This window comes from Schistocerca gregaria, chromosome 1 (genome assembly GCF_023897955.1).
Source record: "Schistocerca gregaria isolate iqSchGreg1 chromosome 1, iqSchGreg1.2, whole genome shotgun sequence".
Classification (NCBI taxonomy): domain Eukaryota; kingdom Metazoa; phylum Arthropoda; class Insecta; order Orthoptera; family Acrididae; genus Schistocerca; species Schistocerca gregaria.
This window is the reverse complement of record NC_064920.1, coordinates 719,349,082-719,373,115: the sequence shown is the minus strand read 5'-3', so window position 1 is coordinate 719,373,115 and position 24,034 is coordinate 719,349,082. Positions and strand designations below refer to the sequence as shown.

Sequence of the window (24,034 nt, the reverse complement as noted above, 5' to 3'; positions counted from 1 at the left end):
AAAATCATAGTAGTAAAACTGTTGCACAATAGCTGCAACAAAATTCAACAAAGTGCTTTGAAGTTTTGTCCAATGCGTAAATAGCAGTCTTCCTGCCATTTTCTTTAAGGTTCCTGTTAATGAGAATTTTGAATGAGTCTTTTTATTCTGAGATGCTATTGATGTGCTAGCTCATTTCTGGTCAAAAGGATAGTATATTTCCCATTTCCACAGCTGTGATTTATGTAGAACAGAAGTGTACTAATAAAAAAATATTGCATAAATGTGTTGCTATTGTCCATGGTGGCTTACAAATTGTTGGTTTCACTTAAAGTGAGAAAACCAGCATCTTCATCCCCATGGTGCCAACACCCGAAGCTGTGCAACAGCAACCATTGGTGGGTTTCTTCACCACAGGACGCCAAGACTCAATGATTTGTTTCCATTGATTTGAACCTGATGATACTTGTTTTTGAAAGTGTTCTAGACCATAGCTAGAAGAGGTTTGTTTCATGATCTTAAGCTCATGTTTACTTCAGGCTACTTGAATTTTTTTAGAGGTTTAATTATTTATTCTTGAATATCACAAGGAAAATTACACTACCCACAAGGGACTGTCACTATTGGAGCTGGAATAATTGCAGTAACATGCTGTCCAAGCCAACACTTTTCACTCATTGATCATAAGAAAAATGAATTTGCTGAGCCACATGGGGGCATGAAGCTGATTGAACTGTCATCCTGCTTAGTGGAAGTCTCTCAGAAGTTTCCAATCCACCACTCTTTTTCCATAAATGCATGCAGCATATTGTTCTGACAGGAGGTCTGATGTTGGTATACTGACATCACTGTCACTAATTTCAGCCATAAAAGAGGATGCATCACTTCAATATCTGATGATCCAAATAGTTGTTTTATCAGTTGGCAAAAATGATTATTTTCTCTAGTTTCTACCAGAGTATGCTCATGCTTGTGCTCTTCTAGTGATGCTTTATTTTCTTCAATATCTTCTTTGCTGATGAAAGCCAATTTAATTCCCTTATTGCTTTCAGTGCAGAAGAGAAACAGATTTATAGGCATGGGAATCTGCCTATTACCTGGCCCTTGCAATTTTGCTCTTGCTGCAAATCACTTTGTTGTACCTACAATCCCATCATAGTATTACTTTCCAAGACAATCAAAAAAGTTATTTACTCTGTCATCATTCCAATATCTCTTTTATGACAGCACAGACTGAGAAAATTTTTGGCTTTTGTAATTGAGCACTGGAGCCATCAATGAAATAACAGATGTGGGAAATCTGAACAAACTGTGTATTTACATCTTTGACCAGCTCCTTTACAAAAATGTGAACAGTAATTCTGCCATGTCAGTCACTGACAACACAAAAACTGATATACAGAGTACAAGTTCTGATTTTGGGGAAGTTGATGATAAAAGGACGGAATGATGCTCGAGTATTTTCCCCATGGAAACCTTGCACTGCATCCTGAATGATAAATGAATAGTTTTCAGAAAAATCCATTAGAATAATAAGCTCAGTCTCCTGAAAAATCAAATTTAAGGGCTTTGATAGTCAAACTTTGATATTTGATTATATGATGAAACCAAGAAAAGACTCAACAAATTCATCCACTGTCATCTGCTTTTTGTTCAGTGTGTCCAGTTTGGTATGGATCCAGTGTTTGTACACAATAATTTCTTGTGGATCACGCTGTATGAAACAGCTAGCAACTGCAAATGCTATAGTTTCTGGTCCAGCACATCTTTCACAGCAATGTAGCATGCATTCTTGAAATTGCAACTGTAAACTGCCACAGTGAACTCAGATGATTCTCTCAAATTATAAGAAACACAAAAAGAAACAACACTATCCTTATTAATGGATTTTTCATGCCTTTTAATTTTTTTATATAAAGAATTTTATATAGCTAAATGCTTTTTACATATTTTTAAAAACATACATAACTACTTTTTTGCAGTTTTCTGATTCAAGTTCACTTCTTCTTGTCAGGATTTGTAATACTGTTTTCTCCGGTAACTATTATGCAGCTGTAAAAGTTAATAAAAATGTCAGATTTAATATGAGTACCAGTGGAATATGAGTGCAATTTAATTGCAGCGTTTGCCATTATTTTTGGGTGTTATAGGCTGGCACTCCCAAACTAAAACTCGTTTTTAAGGTGATTAAAATGTGTTTTTTCCAATGAAAAGTGTTTGCAACTTTGTTCTCTTTTTTTTGTAAAAGTGAAAATAGTGATTTTGGCATTTTTACAATAAATGTCAATTTTGCCCTCAATTTGCAACTAGTGACAAACAGTAGGAAATGAGATTGTATACTCGAAGACCATGCATTGGCAAGTTCTCACATGAAAAGTATCAAGTTTATCGCAAACTTACTTCTGGAGATATAAAAAGCTAAACTTCACATTTTTTCAAGGGTATATTTTTGGCTGACTTCACATCATATTATCTACATGAAAATTGCTCATGACATCTTTTTTGTCATTATTTCAATTAAGAGAATTCAAAAAGTTAAACAAGATAGTCTAGTTCTGCTTCTTTCAATAAAATATTGCTTGAGAATTTATGTCTCAAAGTAGCTGAAAATACAGGAATGCACTGTTGAAAGCTGCGGTATTGGGTCAAACAAATGGTTTTAAACCCGCAAGTATCAAATTGTTGAAAGTAAAACTATCAGTGTTCACTGGGACCACATGCAAATGTTCACATGAAATTTCATCAAAATCCGTGATGATCATACAAGAACTTTTTTTTCTGAAATGAGAGCACATAGCATGGAATCGTCCACTAGATATCATTAAAAATCCTTATGATCAACAACTGATTCAAATGCAAACACTGTATCAGTATACCTTCCATTTGAACATGTTACATTTCATCAAGATAGTACACAAGCCCCTACTTGATAAGATGTTTCTGAGCAACCATGCATCATTACATCACTCTTTCTGCATCAATGTGCGAAAAGATATGTATAATCAGCCACTTCATGTGAATATGATGAACAAAAAAAAGAGAGAGAAGGTTTATTTTCATCTTTATCCTACAACAATGTAAGCACTATTTTTCAGCAGACTATATTTTTACTGAGTACTCTATCAATTTCTGTATACTTTAGCAACTTTCTGAACCTACTTTAACATTTAATGAAAATGTCCTGTCTTTTCACGCTGCATGTGTCATTCTGTCTTCACCTTTTGGCACACCTTATATGGAACAATAGTATTATTTTTGCAGGTTCACGACGAGTTTTTTTCAAGTCAGTTACAAGAGAATGCTGAATGGTTATATACCGTTAATAAAGAGACGTAGTCCTAACAGTCAAGCAGAGACTGGTGCAATCATTTATTTCAACTGATCACTGTGTCAGCATACATACCTACATATGAGAAGTAAAAACTACAAAAAGTTTTTCACAAGGAGCAAGCTACCTACAGTTGGTATTACTTGGAGTTTCCCAACTCACTTCAGAAGATATGCAGCACAAAAGATGTAGATTTTCGAAAAGAAAAAAAAAAGTTTGGTCATTTCCAAGCAATAGTAAAAAAAATTATACAAAAATAAAACTAATGTTAATTTGATTTCTTAGGCAAAATGCTGTATTTATAAGTACTTTTCAAGATGCTTCAAACAAATGTACGTGAGAGAAACTTTGCTATCAAAAATGTAGGTCGACTGTTATGGTAGCACCTTGGGATAAAAATTAAATGAAGGGCAGCCCACATTATGCTAGTGCACTCTCACAGAATAGGAGCAGCATAAATGTTTAAAATGAAAGATTATTAGGGAGAGGGGGAGGGAGGGTTGGAGAAGAGGGAGGAAAAGTGTGCAATCTGTTTTTTTAATCCACTCTATACTGTTCATACAATATTCTGTTCAGTATAAAAATACATCAGTTGGCTAATGAGCCTTTAAAATATACACAGAGATCACAATGCAAACACTTGCAAGTTGTTTAACTGGATATAAGAGGTATTTGGAAATAGTGTTACAGGCATACACTAACATTTTTTTGACAGATATAGTGCTACACATAGCACAAACAGTAGGTATGACAGTACTTACATAGGCTACTAATCTTGGATTTGTGAATGCTGAGATGATATTAATGCCAGAATATTAGGTAATCAGAAAAAATTAAAGCACCATCAAAGGAGTTTATAAATTCTGAAACCAATTAATTATGCAGTCAGCCCATCAGTTTCTTCATTAATTATTTCCTTTCGCACATTTTTTAAATTTTTTCAAGCATTCAATTACAGTTCATTCACTCTGCTGTTGCCACCTTTTATGTCTTTGTCTTTCATTCCAACGTGCACAATGGGATTTCTTAGAAGCTTTAAGCTACACTGGGATTTCTTAGAAGCTTTAAGCTCGTCACTTGACTAAAACATCTGATACTGCTGATCCAACTCATAATCGAACTGTCATTTTTCAATCTCACCTAATACTTGGCCTACACTACAAAACAGTACACCACCACAACTAAGATTTCATATTTCCATTTGTTGGTTTCACAAACTCACAATCCGATTGTTGCTTTTCAATCTTACCTGTACCTCAGGTTATGTGATAAATAACTGTTGCCACAACCTGTATTCCAATAAATATTATATAGATACAACAAAAATATTGTCAGTCTTCTGGTCAGTGTATGTGCATTCACACATGCCACAATACTATATCCCAGGGGGGGGGGGGGGGGGGCACAAAGATGAGACGACGACACACAAGACATATGGCAACTTTACCAGTAAGTTAAGTTCTCCTGATGTTTTTAGTACTTTATTATTAGCATTCTCCATTTAGATTAGCCTTCTTAGTGTAATATACTATTACCCACAATATCCTTCCTGCACTGTGTCTCATTGATCTCGGATTTATGGGACAAATCGGATTACAGAATGCTGATTAGAGAATTTATAAGCAACAACAATTAACAAAATGCAAAAAATTGTGAGAGAATACACAAATAAATAACACAGTACAGAGAAAAGGACTCAATTACTGCAAGAAAAGACTGTGCAGAATAGACAGAGTGTACCACAAGGAAACATTTTCATTCAGATTTAAAGACTTCAGTGAAATGCTTTCTTAAAAATGTGATCAAACTGCAAAATGTTTTTCCATGTAGTATTAGCTGAGTGAATGTTGCAATTACTTCTGAATTAGTCAATATTGTGACAACACATCCATTGATCAAAACAGGAAAACGAAATCAGCGATCAGTTACAATTAACCAATCCGTATTTTTATTTCAGATCTAGATTTTGGGTATAGAATAGCTATCTTCAGAGCTGTATTTTTACTGCATATTTTGATTTCAGCTACTAAACAGCTACCTTCACTGCTAATCAATAGCTAAAATCTAGATCAGCAATAAAAGTGCAGATCTAATATGGAAATGTGCTTCATTCCTTCTCCTTTTTTTTTCAAAAATACACTACAGTCACTGTGCACAACTGTTCTGATGGAATCAAACTTGGTTAAAATCTCTTTATGCACAAAAATGACAACATTAGAATTCCAAGACACCCGAACAACACTGCACAAAGTTCCCAAACTGACACCACAGATCAGACATAATATTTTTCTGAACTAAGAATATTCTCACACACAATTGCTCCAAAATATAACATAATATGAGATAATAGGATGAAAGTAAGCAAGATAAACATGCCTTCACATTTCTTTGTCAGAGACAGTCAACATTACCCTTATGTAAATATAACACCCAGTTTCTGCACAATATCTTGAATCTGATGCATAATCCCATGTACATTTGCCACCCACCTTTAGTCACATGCATTTAAAATGGTTGAATTCACCTTTTGTTTGCCCATCTTGGGTCACTAAAATTTCACTGTTACCCGAGTTTCTTGTAATAAACTGTACGCATTACCCTTTGTTGCAGTTAATGGTTATTATGTTTTCTAAGAGCCACAAGACGGCTTTAGTGACTACCATGTTAGTTAGATTATTTACATTACAATACACATCTTTCGCAATTACAGACATGTGTCAGCCACAAAGAGCCTCTTTTTGAATTCATTTGTTATGTTTAATAGTAGATTATTCCTACATCACACGAAGTAACAGACCCATAACAGAAACATGTGGCAGCCCCCACTTTACACGACTCCAATCAGGTACAAATCTCTGCTCTGTTTACTGACATCAGAGGACAACCTTCTGCTTCCTACTTTTCACATAAGAAATGAGCTATTCTTAAGTTTTTCCCTGACCCTATAACTTCACAACTTATACAGATTATTGTATAGTTCATAGTTTTGTTAACTAAAAGAAACCATGTACAGTTCTCAAACCTGCTAGAGCCTCACCCACAATATAACAAACTTCAATAGTTATTCAGAAAGGAAGTGGCTTGTGCAGCATAAACTAGTGTAGAATGCTGTCTCAAATCAGTCTTTGGACTGAACACCACAAAAACAACACACTTTTCTTGAAACCAAAACTGCAAATGTGACAAATTAAGAGTAAAAGAGTACCAAGTTGTCCCACTATTTTCTTATACATTGCTTTATTTAGTTACATGAATGTCCTTATACACTGTTCTTCATCAGCCGACTCTTTCTTCACAAACAACAATATATGAAGGCCACTGGAGAGTCAATGCCTTTCATCATGTGCCTGACTACCACTTATCTTGTTTTATGTTTCCTGTGTCCCCAAAAGATGAAACCAAGCAACTGGTGTAAAGGTTAAGATACTGGATTCACACCTGGGAATTTGAAATGGCTCTGAGAGAACTTAGAACTGCTTAAACCTAATTAACCTAAGGACATCAAACACATCCATGCCCGAGGCAGGATTCGAACCTGCAACCGTAGCAGTCGTGCAGTTCTGAACTGAGCACCTAGAACCGCGGCTGGCAGGGAATTTGAAGAGCAGGATTAAAATACCTGTGCAGCACTCCTGATTTGGGTATTTCATGGTATCCTTAAGAGATTAAGGTTAATATGGATATGGTTGCTTTCGACAGACCATGGCTCACTCACATTCTCATCCCTACTCTATCAGTTTGTGCTCTCTCTCTCTCTCTCTCTCTCTCTCTCTCTCTCTCTCTCTCTCTAACCATTTCATCAGGTCAATCAAAATTTATGGTTCCACAAATCTTACTATGATCTGTGACACAGCTGTGTTGTGTTGGGTGAGATCATGGTGCAATAGTACTTGAATCAAAGCATGTTTGGAGATGGCCCCCAGTATTGCGTGTTATGCTTCGAAATTGTTTGATAGGTATGCAACTGAGTCATCTGATATTTGGAATTTTGTGAGTGTAACTGATAGTGGAAGAGTCTGTGCTGGATTGCTTGTAAGTTATTTTTATGTTGGGAGTTATGGCTAATGTACACACACTTGTGTTTGGAATTAGTAGTGCCATGTCTAGTTCATTGTTGGAGATTTAATTTCTTGTTTTGTTTTTAGTTAGTAATGGGTAGCATAAACAAGTTCACAACTAGATCCCTTCGTCTGGCTATGGGGGATGACATGCTCACTATAATCAGGTTCCTTTGGTTACATGCACTAACTATCAAGTATGTGAGGGTCCATATTTGTAGAGGTGAAAAGAAGTTGACCAATGTTGATGTATCTCAGCAGGGACCAATGTATGTGTCGTTCTCACCAGAATTATGTATGTTGGTCTATTCAGGAAGTTTCTGGTTTGAGAATCTACACTGGCTGTTCATGAGATTGTTTTAATGACTTACTATATTTGCTATCAATCATCCACTGAGTTTTATGCTCGCAAGGTGGGTGTTAGTAAACACGTTTTGGACTGGTTTTCATTTTTTACGTAAGCATGTTCACAAAGTACTAAGTAAAGAGAGATGTTGGGTGGGCCAGAAGTTGTGGAGGAAACAGATTTTCTTGATTTGGAAAAGTACATGTGGTTAGGGATAATTCAAGGGTTAGCCTATGGGTGTGAAGGCTGTTGATTCAAGAGCTGGGTGTTCAGTCGTTAAGTTATCGGGTAGTGGAGAGACAGTCAAAACAGGTATTAATGGCTTTGATTGCGGAGTTTATTGAAGAACATCCCACAATAATTTTGGATGCATTTTCTTCTTACAGGAATTTTGGGGACATGCCGTTTGATGATTTAGTTGTCAGTCATAGTACAGAGTTTAAAGACAATTGTACTGTGGCTTGTACAAATACAAGAGAGGTGTATAGGGAGTGGGGGCAGGGGATATTAAATCTCTGAAGAGGTGCTCCTCCACCTTCCAGTCTCAATTAGATGAGTACTGTTGGAGGAAGAGTGTGCTTGAAAATCTCTCCCATTTCAGTGTTTACTGAGGGCTATTGGGAAAATGGATATGCCTAGAGTTGTTACTTGAAGTTTTTTTGGGGAGCATGGGGTACAAGTATTGCTGATGTGGTTTGTGGGGGATGAAGGTTTGGGAGGTACAAGTGGTAATATATATCGATTTTATTAGGTTGTGTGTGCGAGAGGCGTATGTGTAGTTAGCCAGCCTAGATTTATGTGATAGCAACTTTGGTTGGTAAGTTCCTTTTTGATGGTTTTATTTCAATTTTATTACAGTATGTATGCCCATCCGGTTAGCAATGCAGTCTAATGCACTGCTTTCTGAACGGGAAGGTGTGTCAGTTCCCTGCACAAATATGCCCGGTGGATTAGTGACAAGTTCCGGTGTGCCATCCAGACTGTGGATGATTTTTAAGGCGGTTTTCCATCTGCCTCGGTGAATGCGGGCTGGTTCCCCTTATTCGGCGTCAGTTATACTATGTCAGCAATTGCTGTGCAAACACTTTCTCCATGTATGCGTACCCCATTATTACTCTACCATGCAAACATTGGAGTTACACTCATCTGGCTGAGACGTTGCCGAGAGGACGGGGAGGGAGGGAGGGGGGTGGGGGGGTGTCCACTAGGGGCCGACTACAGAATAACCCTTAGCCTGTTGTGGGGTTGTGTACCACTGTGAGCTGTGGCGGGGACAAAGCCTCTCCATTGTTTATAGGTCCCCAGGTCTGTACAATACAATAGCATGTGTTACATTTTGCAGTACTGTGTTTTGGAGTTGGGTGTGGGTTCATGGTATTGGGGACTTCATTTGAGCTACGTATATATCAAGTGAAATTTGAAGAAGATGGTTTTGGAGATGTGTATGGGTCTGAGATAACATGGGCTTCATTTGAGTAATACATATAAAGTGAAATTTCAAATATTAATTTGTTTATGTTGTGCGTTCTGTTTATTTTGGTTTTGTGGACTACATTCATACTGGTTTTAGTGAGTCTGTATTATTAGAAGTGTCGTATTTTTTGGTTTGTCCCTGCCCAAAACCTCCTAATTTCCATGGTTGTTGTGTTAATTTCACTGTATCGATGTAATTAAATATTTTGCATATTACTTTGTCTTTTCATTACTGTAGTGACTGACATCATGGTCGCCGTGTTGTTTACTATTGAGTTAGGTGTGTCTGCCAATTTGATGACATCACGGGTCAAAGCCAATGTGTGGTATCAGAATCTTTGGCCAGCCACTTCATCTGCTGTTGGCATAAATTCTCATCTTCCTTCCTGCCACTGTTTAGTCAACTTTTGCTTCCAAGCAGCCTTTAACACTTCATTCTAGAAAATTGACAGCAGAGTTACTCCCACAGTTACACGGTAATTCTACACATGCTGGAGTAAAACTACAATTGCATACCGACATCTCACAAAATAGCCTAATCTTCAATGTTCATATGTTCACTTAACTTTGGAAATGTATGCTGATTCATAAATATGTCTTATGTACAGCCACAATGAAGAAAAAGATCAGCATTGCAAATAGAAAGAAAAAGTTTTTAATTTTGTCTCTCTAACTTAAGGAGAAGTATTAATTCCACTGTGGAAAGAGGGGAAAGAGGTCGCTGGCACTTTTTGAAAGAACTCATTTTGGAACTCATATAATTTCAAAAATTGGAATCTGGAGGACAAGATGACAACTTTTCTATATTCTCAGCATGTTAACAAAAATTTGTGTGCTACCAAAGCGAACATCAAAATACTTTCTGTCACTGCAACCCTGTAATATTGGAGACAAACATTAACTAACTTACATAAATAATTATTAGGTTCTAAAGTTAGAAGTTTTTGAAATAACAAACACACTCATGCTCCACAAGGCATGTGATCTAGTTTCAAGAAATAGGTTCAGCAATATTTGGGAAAGGACACAGTAAACATCAGCTGTGCTTTGATGGACATCAACAGAATGTTTACAAAATGGAACAAAGTTACCAACTTCTGACCTCGATGTCAACAATAATTTTAATATCAGCTGACATGTGGTGTAAAATGTCAACTTTGTAGACCAAAATTTGTTTCAATAAGCACTTTTGATACATGCTGACATTGCTAATATTTGATTTATACTCACAAATATTAATGCATGAGACTATCAATGAATAACAAAGTTGAGTATTCAGGTAACTAAATGCACTTAGTGTTCGTTCAGGAAGAAATGGTATTTTTGGGCATTATCTGACAATCAATGCAATGAACCAACAAAAAAAAAAAAAAAAAGAGAGGCTATTAATATATACGACGTAAGTATTAACCATTGGACAGAAGACTCATGGATGGCAAATGTGAATGTAGCAGTATGCCTTAAAGTGAATTCATAATTTGAAAGAAATAAAGTAAGTAGATCCTTAATTATTTAAAGTTACACATGGGATAAAAACTAAAGCACAAGATAGGTTACAAAATAAGCAGCAATTCTGTGGTCTATTACCATTTCTCTAAACAGAGAAAAATTGGCTCAAATGGCCCTGAGCACTATGGGACTTAACTTCTGAGGTCATCAGTCAGAGAAAAATTTTTAACTTATTATCTGACAGGTTGGAGATGATTTAAAGCAGGAACAGTAAGACTGCAGCCCCCCTTTCAGGGTACACAAATGCCAGTCAGCTTGGTTCAGTATATTATTATTTTTTTCTTTACAGGAGAGTCTTCTCTTAGCTGGAAATGTGTACATATGTTTCAAAAATCAGTGAAAGTACTTAAGATCGATAAGCATTCAGTTGTCACATGACGAGCCTTGCAAACTATATCCTGATGATCAAAAATGTGTTAATAAAAGCAAGCTATATAAATTTACTAAAAAAAAGTAGAGCACTTTAAAAGGAAGCTAGTGTCTATTACAGCAAGTAAAAATTTACCACATAGGATTGTAATGTTTTATTTATAGCAAAAGTGTGTGCTGTGTTACGTATGTTTATTACACGTAAAACCTCACGTAGTGTTAGGAGGCAAAACATACTCCTGCCTTTAATGAGCACCGGTCACTCAGGTTAGCCTTTCTACATCTCAAATTGATATGTTTCAATTTATAACACAATGGTGTTGGCACAAGCCTGTCTTTAAAAATTCAATTTTCTTTCAAGCATGATGTGTTTTATATTTTGACTGATCACTGTCACATGTGTGTGTGAAAGACTACAACATAACAAACATTTGTTCCATTTTAAGATTAGGAATATGTGTATCAATACCGATAAATAAAACTAGGATTATTGCCATTTTCGAAGTTTCTCTGCTATTGAAAAAAACTAATGCCTCTGGTTCATTATTCTTTTTCAATGGCTCATTACATCAACTACACTACGCTTACTTAGCATTCTCATATATTGTGCCAAATCAATTCCCTTTGTCAGTGGTATAGAATATATTCTCTCAATTAGACCCATTGACAACAACAAATCTAATATAGGGCCTATAAACAGCTACAATGAAAGTCTTATTTTGCAAAATTGTAACTGATAAAATCTCTGTCATTACTTGGTCCTAAGCCTAGCACGTGAAATGGGAGTGTAAACTGGTTTATCCTACAGTTGTAATGTTGTCGAAGTGGTGAACTGTGGTAAAAAACCAAACTACACACACAAGGTAATGGCCTCATTCATGTAGGTGGTATGCTCCAAATAGAATATGGCATATGCAAAATATCTTCTTTTCAAGGCAACCAACAGCAGCAGCAGATACCAATAAAAATTCAGGGCAACACACCTACATAATAAACAGGTGGGAGAGGCCACTGTCAAACAGTATGGCACAAGCAACCACCAATGACTCTGAACACAGGCCCTCCAATTTGAAATTATATGACCAAATAAATATTTGAAATAAAAATCTCAAGTGCTCTCTGCAAACATGTAACAATATTATGTGTTCATACTGGACAGTTATGCTAATAAACAAAACACCCATGAATACGAAAATAACTAAAAATTATAAATCTTAATTTTAAATATCAGGAAGTGGCCAAGGCGAAACTAGAGTGCTTCCCTGGTAAGGAAATTGGGCTACACAGGTGAAAGACAATGAGGGATCCATGGAAAGAAAGTAGGTGAAACAGGCAGATATCAGTTAACTTTCATTCTCTCATTTTAATAGTAAAAGAATCTCATACCTAGGCAAAAGAAAACATATTAGGTATCTATAACTTCAAGTCATCCAATTATGCAATAAGCTGACCAGCTCATTAATATCACTTTCTGTGACCACCAAGAAGTAATTAAGCAGAACAACATATGGATGTAATAAATTTGTAATTACATGACGTAAGCTACAAAATTAGTATCAAAGTAACCTGTGACAGCTTCACTGCAGTTTTCTGTTAATACAGTAATTTACTCCTAAAACTTACCTCTGTATATCCCATGGTGACAAGCTGCGAAACTGCCTGGCGAAGAACAGATAGGTCTTTTTCACTATTGTTGCCAGAAGCTGCACTCAGTCCACTAAGTCCTGATGCTGAACTAACACCACTAGTTGTTGAGAGAGTGGAGATGGTACTTGCTGCACTTGATCCTACAGTTTCACCAATTCCTCCAATGTTTGCAAATGGCAGCAATGAATTACGGATCTCCTGAAGAGCCTTTTGATGGTATCCCGAAGAGCGGGTGGACGACTTGCCCGACGTGGCAGGGTTCATAGTGACGATGGACTGTTGGCCCATACTAGGCCACGCGGGCAGGCAACAGTCACGTGCCCGCGGGCCACTGTTGCTCCTCCTTCATCCACTACTACACTTGTTGACACTTAACAACACTATAATTCACCGGATATTTAAAAGTAGCACAACACATGAAAAGCACACGCCTTCAACACACCACTTTGTACTAAACACAGTGATACAAGTGTTAGCTGCAGTCTGATGAGTTAAAAAACAGCCTGCTAAATATAATCATCATTTGCAGTGGATATTCATGGGACGGTAGCACGTGATGAAACATCTTTGCAGGCTGTCTCTGAAACAAATAAATACACATTTCATTTATCATTAAGACAACATGTTTAGCAAGACTTCAGGTACCAATATACATGAAACACAATACCTAAGAAAACATTACTTAATATTATTTATCAAAAATATCAACACTATCAAAACAAAAGGTTAATAATTTAACAAAAAAGAACGACGTCAACATCAAATATGTTGCACACTACAGAAAACAACTGCAAGATAAGAGGGGTCACTTGTGGGAAAAACATTCCTTTAAAAAACGTTTTGTTTGTTTAACATTCTAGGAATGTTATTCGTGTATTGCAAATATGTTGCATGTACAGAAAAAAACTGTCTTCGCATATAATACTATTGGGAAGTGGTAAATACAGTCAACCTATATAATGCTATTGGGAAATGGTATACACAGTCAACCCCATGTTTAACAAACGATATGTTAAATAAAAAGAGAAATAAAATCTCTAATATAACTCTTCAAACTAAGTTAGCGAATTTATTTCTATGATATCTGATATATGATACAGCCCTCAACAGAATACGTACTAAACGAAGAGATGCGTGCTGTCACAATAAACACCTGAGCTTGACAGAGCTACAGACATCACTCCAACTTAACATTTTTTTTCCTTCACAGTAACTGTGGGGAACTAACTACCACTTCTACTTATGCCAACGACAATTTGTAGTGTTTTACTAAATGCAAAATTTAGTGATTTTCACAATACACTGAGGTGTGTTAACAAGAAAAAATGGTTGGGAGACAACATTTACACAGCCCGTTGTATATACACTCGTAGGTCCGCTGTCATGTCGTTCCATTTTCTCATCATACCATAGAAAGAAACAGTACAATGATTTCAATTGCAGCAAACCAAAGACACGAATAAATTAAAAAACTGTTACGACTCACAATAAAATGTAACAAAGGAAAGAATGCTGAAAATATAAGTTGGCAAGCCACTGGCAGCCATCTTGTGCCACATTCCGCAGTAACAAGATGACATGACTGAAGTCAAATTACGATTACGTTCGAAAATACACTATACACAAAATACTTTTTTCTGTATGCTGTTTCTAAGCTTGTCAATTTCATGCTTAATGTCAAACAGCTGATACAATATTTGATAAATAAGGTAGCGAAATAACTGGGCTCTGCTGCTAAATTCGGTATTACGCGTCTTACAGCCATATCAAGGATTAAATCAAAATAGAAGGTACGTAAGGTTATGGAACAAAATTAAAGCTCCTGTTTATTTAATCTTTAAGTTCTTATGCTGCATTAATGTCAGATCGTGACATTTAGCAAATACAAAACTCAACTGTGCAAATGCGAAAAATAATACATTCCTCAGTCGACCATAAACACAAAAACGACGCAAAGGTCTGATGAATTCGTGAATATGTAATCGATCAATTTTTTCGATCGAGCAGAGGACGTGATGGATCTCCACTGAACAAAATACTGATGTTTCGTTCCAGTTAATGATTGTTACCTGTATGAAAATTGCAGCTGGAACACATTAAGAGTGTAAAGCTGTCGTAAATCTGGCGGTTTTTTGGTTGATTTGGGGGGAGGGGACCAAACAGCGAGGTCATCGGTCCCATAGTATTAGGGAAGGATAGAGAGGAAGTCGACATTGCCCTTTCAAAGGAACCATCCCGGCGTTTGTCTGAAGTGGTTTAGGGAAATCACGGAAAACCTAAATCAGGACGGCCGGAGGCGAGTTTGAACTGTCATCCTCCCGAATGCGAGTCCAGTGCGCTAACCACTGCGCCACCTCGCTCGGTCGTAAACCTGATAGTTGGTCCTAGCACAACAGTGCTTTACTAGACATAATAATTACTGTCCTTACCTTCATCCTGCCTTTCACTTATGTACTCACCCAGTTGCAAGGAGATCTAAAGTTTAACCACAGTGCCACTCGTCAATTTTTCTTTAACATATAGTGCCAAATGTTATAGAAGTAATCAGTGATAGATGATAATCTTGTGAGAAGCTGGGGACTAAACTCCACACCACGCTGTTCCAGAGTGAGTCCACAGGCACAAGTGGGAAAATAGCTGACACTTGTGCTGTCAGGCAGCTGAGCCATAGTGCACAAGCTGGAGCACTGGATCCTACAAAGTCGAAGGAGGCCATGGCCTCTGTTATAAATGGCCATATTATGAAGACTAGCTACTGATTCTGACTGTTTTAAGGAGACCAAACAGCGAAGGTAATCAGTCTCCTATTCATCCCCCTTCTTCTCCAGGACAGAATCAGTGTACACAGTCTGTCTGAAAATAGAGTAAATTTTGTGAATAAGTGTTAGAAACTGTTATAGATGTTTGTGTATTGTATATCTTAAGTGAAACATGGGAACCAGCTTGCTATTCATCTAGAAGATGTGGCAACCCTTCTAAAAACCACATCTAGGTTGGATGGCACACCAAGCCATCGTCGTTAATCTGCCAGACGAATCTGATCCAGAGCCGGCTTACTTTATTATCCTGGAGATGTTCTTGTTAATACGTGTGACTGACTAGACAGGTCAGCCAGCTACTACAAATTGTGAATGTATGGGTTTCGATTGTTTTGAGATGTGCAATGTATAGTAAACTATTTCCCTAGACTTTCAAGAACTTCTGATTGGTCTGTAAAGGCGAATTTTTCTACTGATTTCGTTTTATAGATACGAAACTGAAACATAGGGCAAGAGTGTGAAGCCACGTAGGAAACTGCAGGATAGACGTTAGCAAATGTCTACTATTATTAATTAAATAACATTTTTCAGATGAAAGACAAACATTGAGTCGTAGAATTTGCGAGCATTTACTGTTAGAATATTGATATAAGCAGCACCATGGTCTTTCGGTTCTCAACACATACATACACACAGTGCTGTTTGGAAGAGAAGCTGTATAATTTCCAAGAGATTCAATGTCTACAAGAAGCATTTTGAAGAAGAGAACATTAAGGGCAATTGGTGTTTTTAAAGATTTGAAAAGAAATGAACAGAAGTACTCGTGAAATAAATCAAAATTATGTGAAGGTATGATTCCAAGAATTTTCCTCTATCTACCATATTGTTTAACCAAACTAACTTACACAGACTTTGGGAAAGATCAAGTGACAGAAAATTGAAGAGAGAGGAAGAAACATTAAATCTGTTCATTAAAGTGAAGTTCTGTTCACTTTGAGCATTTTCTCCTGTTTTCCTAATTTGATATTTATTATAGTAAATCCTTCTGGTTATAAAGACACCATGAACAAATCTATCAAAATAGCTCATCAGAAGTACTGTTTGTGAAATCAAACATCTCACTATGCCTTACTGTTTACACTGAAGAAACTGGTAATGAAATTCCTTTGAATTAAACACCTGTGTAATAATGTGACAAACCACTTGGTGCATCTTACATTTAACATAAGATATCAATTTGCTGTCATTGTTTACATTCGTTGCCACTTAAAAATAGATCCATAATTTGCTGCTCTGTACTTGATAGTTGTGCAACATTTTACTTTCGTGTGTCATAATTTATGTTATTCGTTAAAATACCACTCTTGGACATTTAGACGGGAATAGTAGTACTGATTCATTCCTATGAAAATGTGTTAATCATAGTATTACTTTTATGTTTGTGTATATGACATGTTTTACCATGTACTTGACTTCTCTATGATGTTCCATTTTCATGTTTCATAATTTTTAACACTTGTTAAAATTCCAGTACTCCTCTCTCTCACTCCTTATTCTCTCACTGCAATAAAATTTCCCTCAAATATATAACATCCTTTTTTTCTTTTGTTTACCTCGCCAATGTAGACAAATCTTACAACAATGGGATCCATAGAAGGGAGATTCTCACACTTCTTCTTTTATTTAGCAGTGATTCTTCTGTGAATTGTATTTGAATATTCATTTTACTGTTCCACTCTGCGTTTTCAATAAACTGCAAAAAAATAGGTAATATGGCGCCGAGTGAGGATCGCGAGTGTGTAAAGTCCGGAAAAAAGTGTAAAAATAACGAGGAAAAGTGTTTATCGTGCAGTATAGTCAGTGTGTATAGTGAAAACTTGTGCATGCCATGCTACATAATAAAGATACTCGCAGAAAAAAATTGTGGAACCACAAGAAGTAATAAGGAGAATTACACATGTGGAGCATCTACATCGTCTTTCGGGGAAACAAGTGTAATGTTAAGTTCGGATCCCTGCCACTGCAAGAAACGTGCGGTTAAAGGTGTAATGTGCACAATATGTAAAAACTGTGTTTCATTATTTATGTGTTAACGTAAATCCTAAACGTAAGATTTGGTTCTGCGCAAAATGTAGCAGAGAAGATCCTGTGCAAAAACTTAATAAGGTGGATTACACAAACAATATCATTGCAGTGTTAGTGGAAGAGATACGCACGTTTTTGCAACACGAGTGCAACAAATCCCCGCAGCTGAACACAACGGGCGAAAATAAATCGCACAGTGAACTCCACTCAGGAACCATTAACTATATAGCAAAAATATAAGTCATAACTTGTGTAAAAAGTACGGGAGAGTAGGCAGTAATGGCGTATGCGGAACAAAGTTCCGTTCTTGGTGCGCAAAAGTTGGTCCGTCGCCGAAAAAACACGAAAATTCATCGTCAGAAAGGAAATATGATACCAATGTCTACAGGGCCAGACTAAATCCACCTATTCAATTACGAAACAGATACTAAGTGCTAAGGGAAATAAGTGATGATAGTGCTTCAGAAAACATTTTTGAAAATACGCAGGTACATGTATCAGCCGTTGCTGCTCCCCAGAATAGGCCTACGCGCAATTCATGTCAACATATGCCTAGGTCACAGCAAAAAGTCCATAATCAGATGGGAAAACTGCACATTCTAGCTGATAGCCACGAGCGCGGAACAGCCTCTCTTGTTAATGAGGCATCAGTTGTGAAGTCTACGAGCTATGTCAAGCCTGGGGCTTCCGTTTCAGAGATAATTAAGAATGTTTACACTGATGAAATTATCAAGTTGACTTCAAAAGACTTTGTAGCTTTGTTTGGTGGCTCTAACGATGTATATAAAAATGAAACCTCTAAAGCCTGCTCAGAATTGAAAAAGCATCTGGCTCTTTTGTCTCATACAAAATTCTCTTTGTCAACATTCCACATCGCTATGATCTGCCACGCTGGTCTTGTGTGAACAAAGAGATTAGTGCTGCTAATGAGAGTTTTTCCAGTATATGCAGTCAATTCGAAAATGTTTGTGTTGTTGATATTAGTGGCATTGGTCGGAGATTCCACACTTCTCATGGCCTTCACTTGAATGGCCTAGGGAAGAAAATTGTAGCACAACAAGTATTGGATGAAATAAAAAGGCACCAGCAAACACCTGCAGCACCATCAACAACAGTAACAGTAACACCACAAAAATCAATAACAGCAGGTTCATCAACAGTAGCAACAACAACAGAAGCAACAGCAACAACAAAATCATCACCATTAGCAGCAGTAAAATTACCAGAAATGGTCAAACCACAATCAGTAACTGCAACTAAACCTTCGGCGGAAACAACAGCAAAACCAAAAGATACTACAACAACAGATCCACCATCAACAGAAATAGTGCCAATAAAAGAATCAAAGGCAACAACACCAAGAAGAATCCTGTCAGCACCACCACCTCAACCACTACCACCACCACCAACTCCGGTCACAGAAACAGCAGCAGCAACAACAGCAGCAGCAACAACAACAGCAGCAACAGAACCAACAACAACAGTAGCAGCAGCAACAAAACCATCAACAACGGTTGCAGCAACACAACACTGCTAAGGAGGAATCAAAGACAAGGTACATCTACATCATTAAATAAGGATTTTTTTATGACTTTAGACAAAAAAAAGGAAAATATTGTGACAAATCAGCAAGAAAATTTGCATATAAGTCACAACTACTATGGAAAAAGCAGCACATTACCAGGAAATGACAAAAGACAAAATACTTGCAAAACAGTCAGGATAATGTGTCAGAATATTCAGTGCCTCAGAAACAAAGTACTAGATCTAGAAGTAGCTGTAAATAATCTTGCTGGTGTCTCTTGTATTTGTTTATCTGAACACTGGTGCAAGGCTAGTGAATTAAGTCTCATAAATATAAGCAAGTTTAATTTAGCATCACATTATTGCCGAAGTGTTTTTAAAAATGGTATGGTATGCATTTACTCTAGAGTAGGGCTGTTGTTCAAACTGAAAACAGAATTGGACCATCTAAATATAGAAAAACATTTTGAATCATGTGCCATAGAGTTAAAAACTGAGGAGAAGAGTGAAAAACTAGTTGTCATTACAATATATAGATCTCCACTGGGTGACAAAAACATATTCTTCAAAAAAATAGAAGCAGCATTAAACACTTTTTATAGTAATGAAGTGAAATTATTTTTATGTGGAGATTTTAATATCAACCTGTTAATTGAAAGTGATGAAAAAAGACAGCTTTTGAGTATACTCAGCAGATTCCACATGAAACCACTCTTTACAGATGCCACCAGAATTACAGAACTGTCATCTTCTCTTTTAGACAATATTTTCACAAATATGGGGAATGGTATCACTGAGCCACTAAACGTAAACTTAGGTCTTTCGGATCACAATACACTATTAACATACATAAATTACTCTATCCCCAAGGCAGTAAAATATAAGTGGGGATACAAAAGGCACTTCTATACAGAAAAAGTGAATACTTTCATCCAGTTGTTAGCTAATGAAACCTCGGAAGATGTCTTTGCACAAACAACAACCGAGGAATCTTTCAATGTTTTTTCTAGTACATTCATGTCCCTATTTGAGATGTGTTTCCCAAAAAAGCTCACAAAAATCAATGTCATGCCTAGGAACACAATCCAGTGGATAACACCTGCTATTAGATCATCTAGTCAAACACTAAAACATATCAGTCAACTCAAAAAAGATAACAAAGATGAACACTTCACAGATTATGTTAAGACATACAAGAAAATTTACAGGAAGGTGATCAAAAAAGCCAAGACAATGCACATTGACAGTGTAATTGCTGGGTCAGCAAACAAATCGAAAGCTATATGGAATGTAGTAAAAAAAGAAATAGGCTCAAGCAAAAATGTTAGAAATCCAGATGACTTTGTTTTAAAAGATGATCAAGGTGTGCTAGTCAGAAATCTTACTTTAGCAAATTACATTAATGACTACTTCATAAATAGTCCAATCAATCTCAGTAAAAATTGTTCTAAGATTAGTAGAACATCAATCCCAGAAGAACATTATTGCTACCTCCCACAAACAAATTGGAAGTTAATCGAATAATAAAAACAATGAAGAATAAAATGTCCTCAGGGATTGACGAGATACCTTGCTCAGTCACGATGAGATGTGATAGTGTCATATCAGACCCACTCTCACACATCATAAACATATCATTTTTAGAAGGTGTTTTTCCACAACGATTAAAAATTGCAAAAGTAAAACCATTGTATAAAAAGGGCAATATACATGAAGTGGGAAATTATAGACCAATAGCTTTATTATCGGTATTTTCAAAAGTAATAGAGACAGTCATGAAAAGCAGAATTACAAATTACCTCGAGAAATTCAATCTATTGTCTGTAAACCAACACGGCTCTCACAAAGGAATGAGTACAGAGTCAGCCATCACCCAATTCATTGAAAATATTGTAACGAGGCTAGCTAAGAACAACAGTACAATAGGAATAAATTTGGACCTCTCAAAGGCATTTGATACTGTCCAACATGATATCCTGCTAGACAAATTAGAATATGTCGGTATATGAGGAATAGCTAAAAAGTGGTTTCAGTCATATCTCCATAATAGGAAACAGGTAGTAGAAATTGCAACAACAAACAGTAAAAACCAAAGTATTGTTTACAGATCGGATATTCAGACTGTGCCAGTTGGGGTACCGGAGGGGAGTGTTCTAGGACCTCTCCTATTTCTTCTTTACATAAATGATATCATTATTCCAGTAAATGTTACTCACATAACCCTGTTTGCGGATGACACAAACATTGTAGTAACTGACATAAACTGGGTATTGCCAACATCTGCAACCAGAGTTATAGAGTATTTGCAAAATTGGTTTGAAGTGAACAAATTAACCATAAATATCTCTAAAACTAATTATATCCATTACAGGAAAGCAAAGTCACAATTTGATCTAGATCTCAGAATACAAAATAAAGAAATTTTGAGAGTTGCTGCCACAAAATTCTTAGGTGTACATATAGACGAAAATTTAGACTGGAAATCCCATATCCTGTACCTCTCGCATAAGTTAAGCTCTGCTTGCTTTGCTTTACGTGTTATTAGCTTTGTATGTAGTAGGGAATGTAGCAGAACTGTTTACTTTGCTTATATACATTCTGCTATTGCCTATGGCCTCGCCTTCTGGGGTCATAGTAAGAAAAATCTCAAAACCATCTCCACTCTACAAAATGAGCTGTTAGAATAATTACCAACAGTTCCAGGCTAACTCCTTCAAAGCAATTATTTAAACAGCTGAATATTCTACTCCTACCGTGTCTCTATATACAGAAAAGTGTAATTAATTAAGACTAAATATTAACAATTTCCAATCCAACTCGGATCTACATACTTACAACACAAGAAAGTGCAATGACATTCATATAAAAAGAGTTAACAAGGCTTTGGCGCAGAAACAAACAAACATACAAGGAAGCAGATTGTATAACAAACTACCAGTAAAGCTAAGAGAAATAAAAAAATTGTCTTCATTTAAAGAAGCAGTATTCAAATTTTTAATGACCACCTGCCATTATAATGTAAAAGAATACCTGGAATAGCTTCATACTAAACAATTATATTTATGTACTCTGTGCCAATAGTAATTTTTATCTGACTGTTGCTATGATCTAAATAAATAATATGTACAAAAGTGCTATAATTATATGTGTTATATCTAAATATCAACTGTGTATTCTATGTGAAAAGTCTTTCTCATACATCAATGTAAAAAATCAAAGTTGTACGTGCTATTTCAATGTGGTCTGATGTTATGTAGTCTACTATGCACATGTGTATTTTGTATAGGATTGTTCACCCTATATGTGTGTATATATATACTATGTATTTTTCGACGAAATCCATACAATGTACTTTGTCTCAGGATGAATAAACTACTACTACTGAGTCTGATACTTGCAGCAGGTACAGGAGCCCCACTTGATGACCACATTTGAGTGTCTTTGGAATCGCTATAACTTAAGCAGTAAAAAATGAACAATGTGGCGTTTGACGAAATTGCTTGGAATATTTCAGGTGCAGTCTTTTCATGTCGAGAGCCATCAGTATACACTTGACCACAGTGTGACCAATAACGATTAAGTGTAGAAGTTTGAACTGATTATGCCAAATCAATTTTTTGTTAAACTGTAATAGACATACTGAATATTGCATTTCCCAACTAATATCTGAATGGTCTACTAAAAAGGATTATGTGTGAATCTGTGTGAATCTAATGGTCGACAGTATGCACCAAGTCTAATGCTGCCACCAGAAGACGACAAGGTTCTTTATTTCCAATGTAGACCTTAAGAGCGGAAGATTAACTATAATTCCTGTTAGGAGGATGATTAACCGACTATTGCGCTGCTGACTCCTGTATTAAACAAATTTTCTCACCAAGGACACATGTCGCACACACAATGGAGGTTCAGCAATTTATACTGTTAAGGCATTTGTCGGACTAGATTGGACTGCTCCAAGGCATCAGAATTGTGCCATGTCTAGTTTATCAAGTCCACTTTTTAGAGTCTTGTGATATTAAAAGCATCCTTAATCGATGACTGTGCATCTTAGCCCCATGCACATGATCAAGAGAACGTAAGGCTCCTGTCCCACCAATTTTGTTAACGCTATTTTCCACTTTCTTGTTTATATGAGCTACATGATCAACCCATGTGAAACACATATTAAAAACCATACGCAAAAAATTTGCTTTATTCTCCTTTGGGAAGGAGACGACTGAGCAGGGTGATAATACATTCTGCAGGTGAACTACAGAAGATTTCTTAGGTAGCACTGTTAGGCCATTAACACCACCAAGCAGAGGATAAGCATCTGAAGTTAGACAAAGCAATTCAAAATGCTGATGTGTAGAAAAATGGCATAAATTGTCTGAATACTGCAGAATTTTAAGGCCTTGTGAAATAATGTTATCCATATCTCATAAGTATATTAAAAATAGAACGGGACTGAGAAGTGAGTTTCAGACAGTCCTGTTGAAATTATATGAGGGCTGAGTAAATTATGGACTCTTACTATTAGTTCTGTAGTGTAGGAACGTTTCAGTGCCAAATACTATATCTTTTGTAATGCTCATATGGCTTAATTTTTGTATTAGAATTGGAATCTAACTATTGTCATACCCAGTCTTAAAGCCAATAAATACTGCTGTAAGATGTTGCCTGTTGTTGAACGCACAAGAATTTCAGAGAGCAAAATAGACCGACTACCTAGGATTCCTTTACCCTTTCGAAAATTAAACTGATCTTCTGAAAGTAAATTATAAAACTTCAGCCATCAGTCTAAACGAGCCTTAATAAGCTTTTCAAATATTTTTCCGGTGCACAAGAATGACACAGTGGTCTTATATGATGTTGGACTTCCAGGTGTTGATTTAGGTCTGGGAATTGGAAAAATTATTTGAATTGTCCAGACATGAACTAGAGCCACTTTCATCCAGAGGTTGTTAAAGGTTCG

At 36.4% G+C, this 24,034-nt stretch overlaps 1 protein-coding gene across 3 annotated transcripts in view; it reads right to left on the bottom strand.

The window, feature by feature from the left end:
• LOC126266638 (serine/threonine-protein kinase Warts-like) overlaps window positions 1-14,703 on the bottom strand; it is a 198,482-nt gene extending 183,779 nt beyond the window's left edge. The window contains exons 1-2 of one of the 3 annotated variants that reach the window (XM_049971047.1): window positions 14,606-14,703; window positions 12,686-13,289 (exon numbers count right to left, since the gene is read on the bottom strand). In XM_049971047.1, coding sequence (XP_049827004.1) covers window positions 12,686-12,997 — 312 coding nt within the window. In that variant the 5' untranslated portion in view covers window positions 12,998-13,289; window positions 14,606-14,703. Of the gene's footprint in view, window positions 1-12,685; window positions 13,290-13,828; window positions 14,166-14,195; window positions 14,491-14,605 lie in introns of those variants that run through there. The other 2 variants (XM_049971031.1, XM_049971040.1) reach the window with 2 other exon arrangements.
• Between the last annotated feature and the right edge of the window lie 9,331 nt (window positions 14,704-24,034).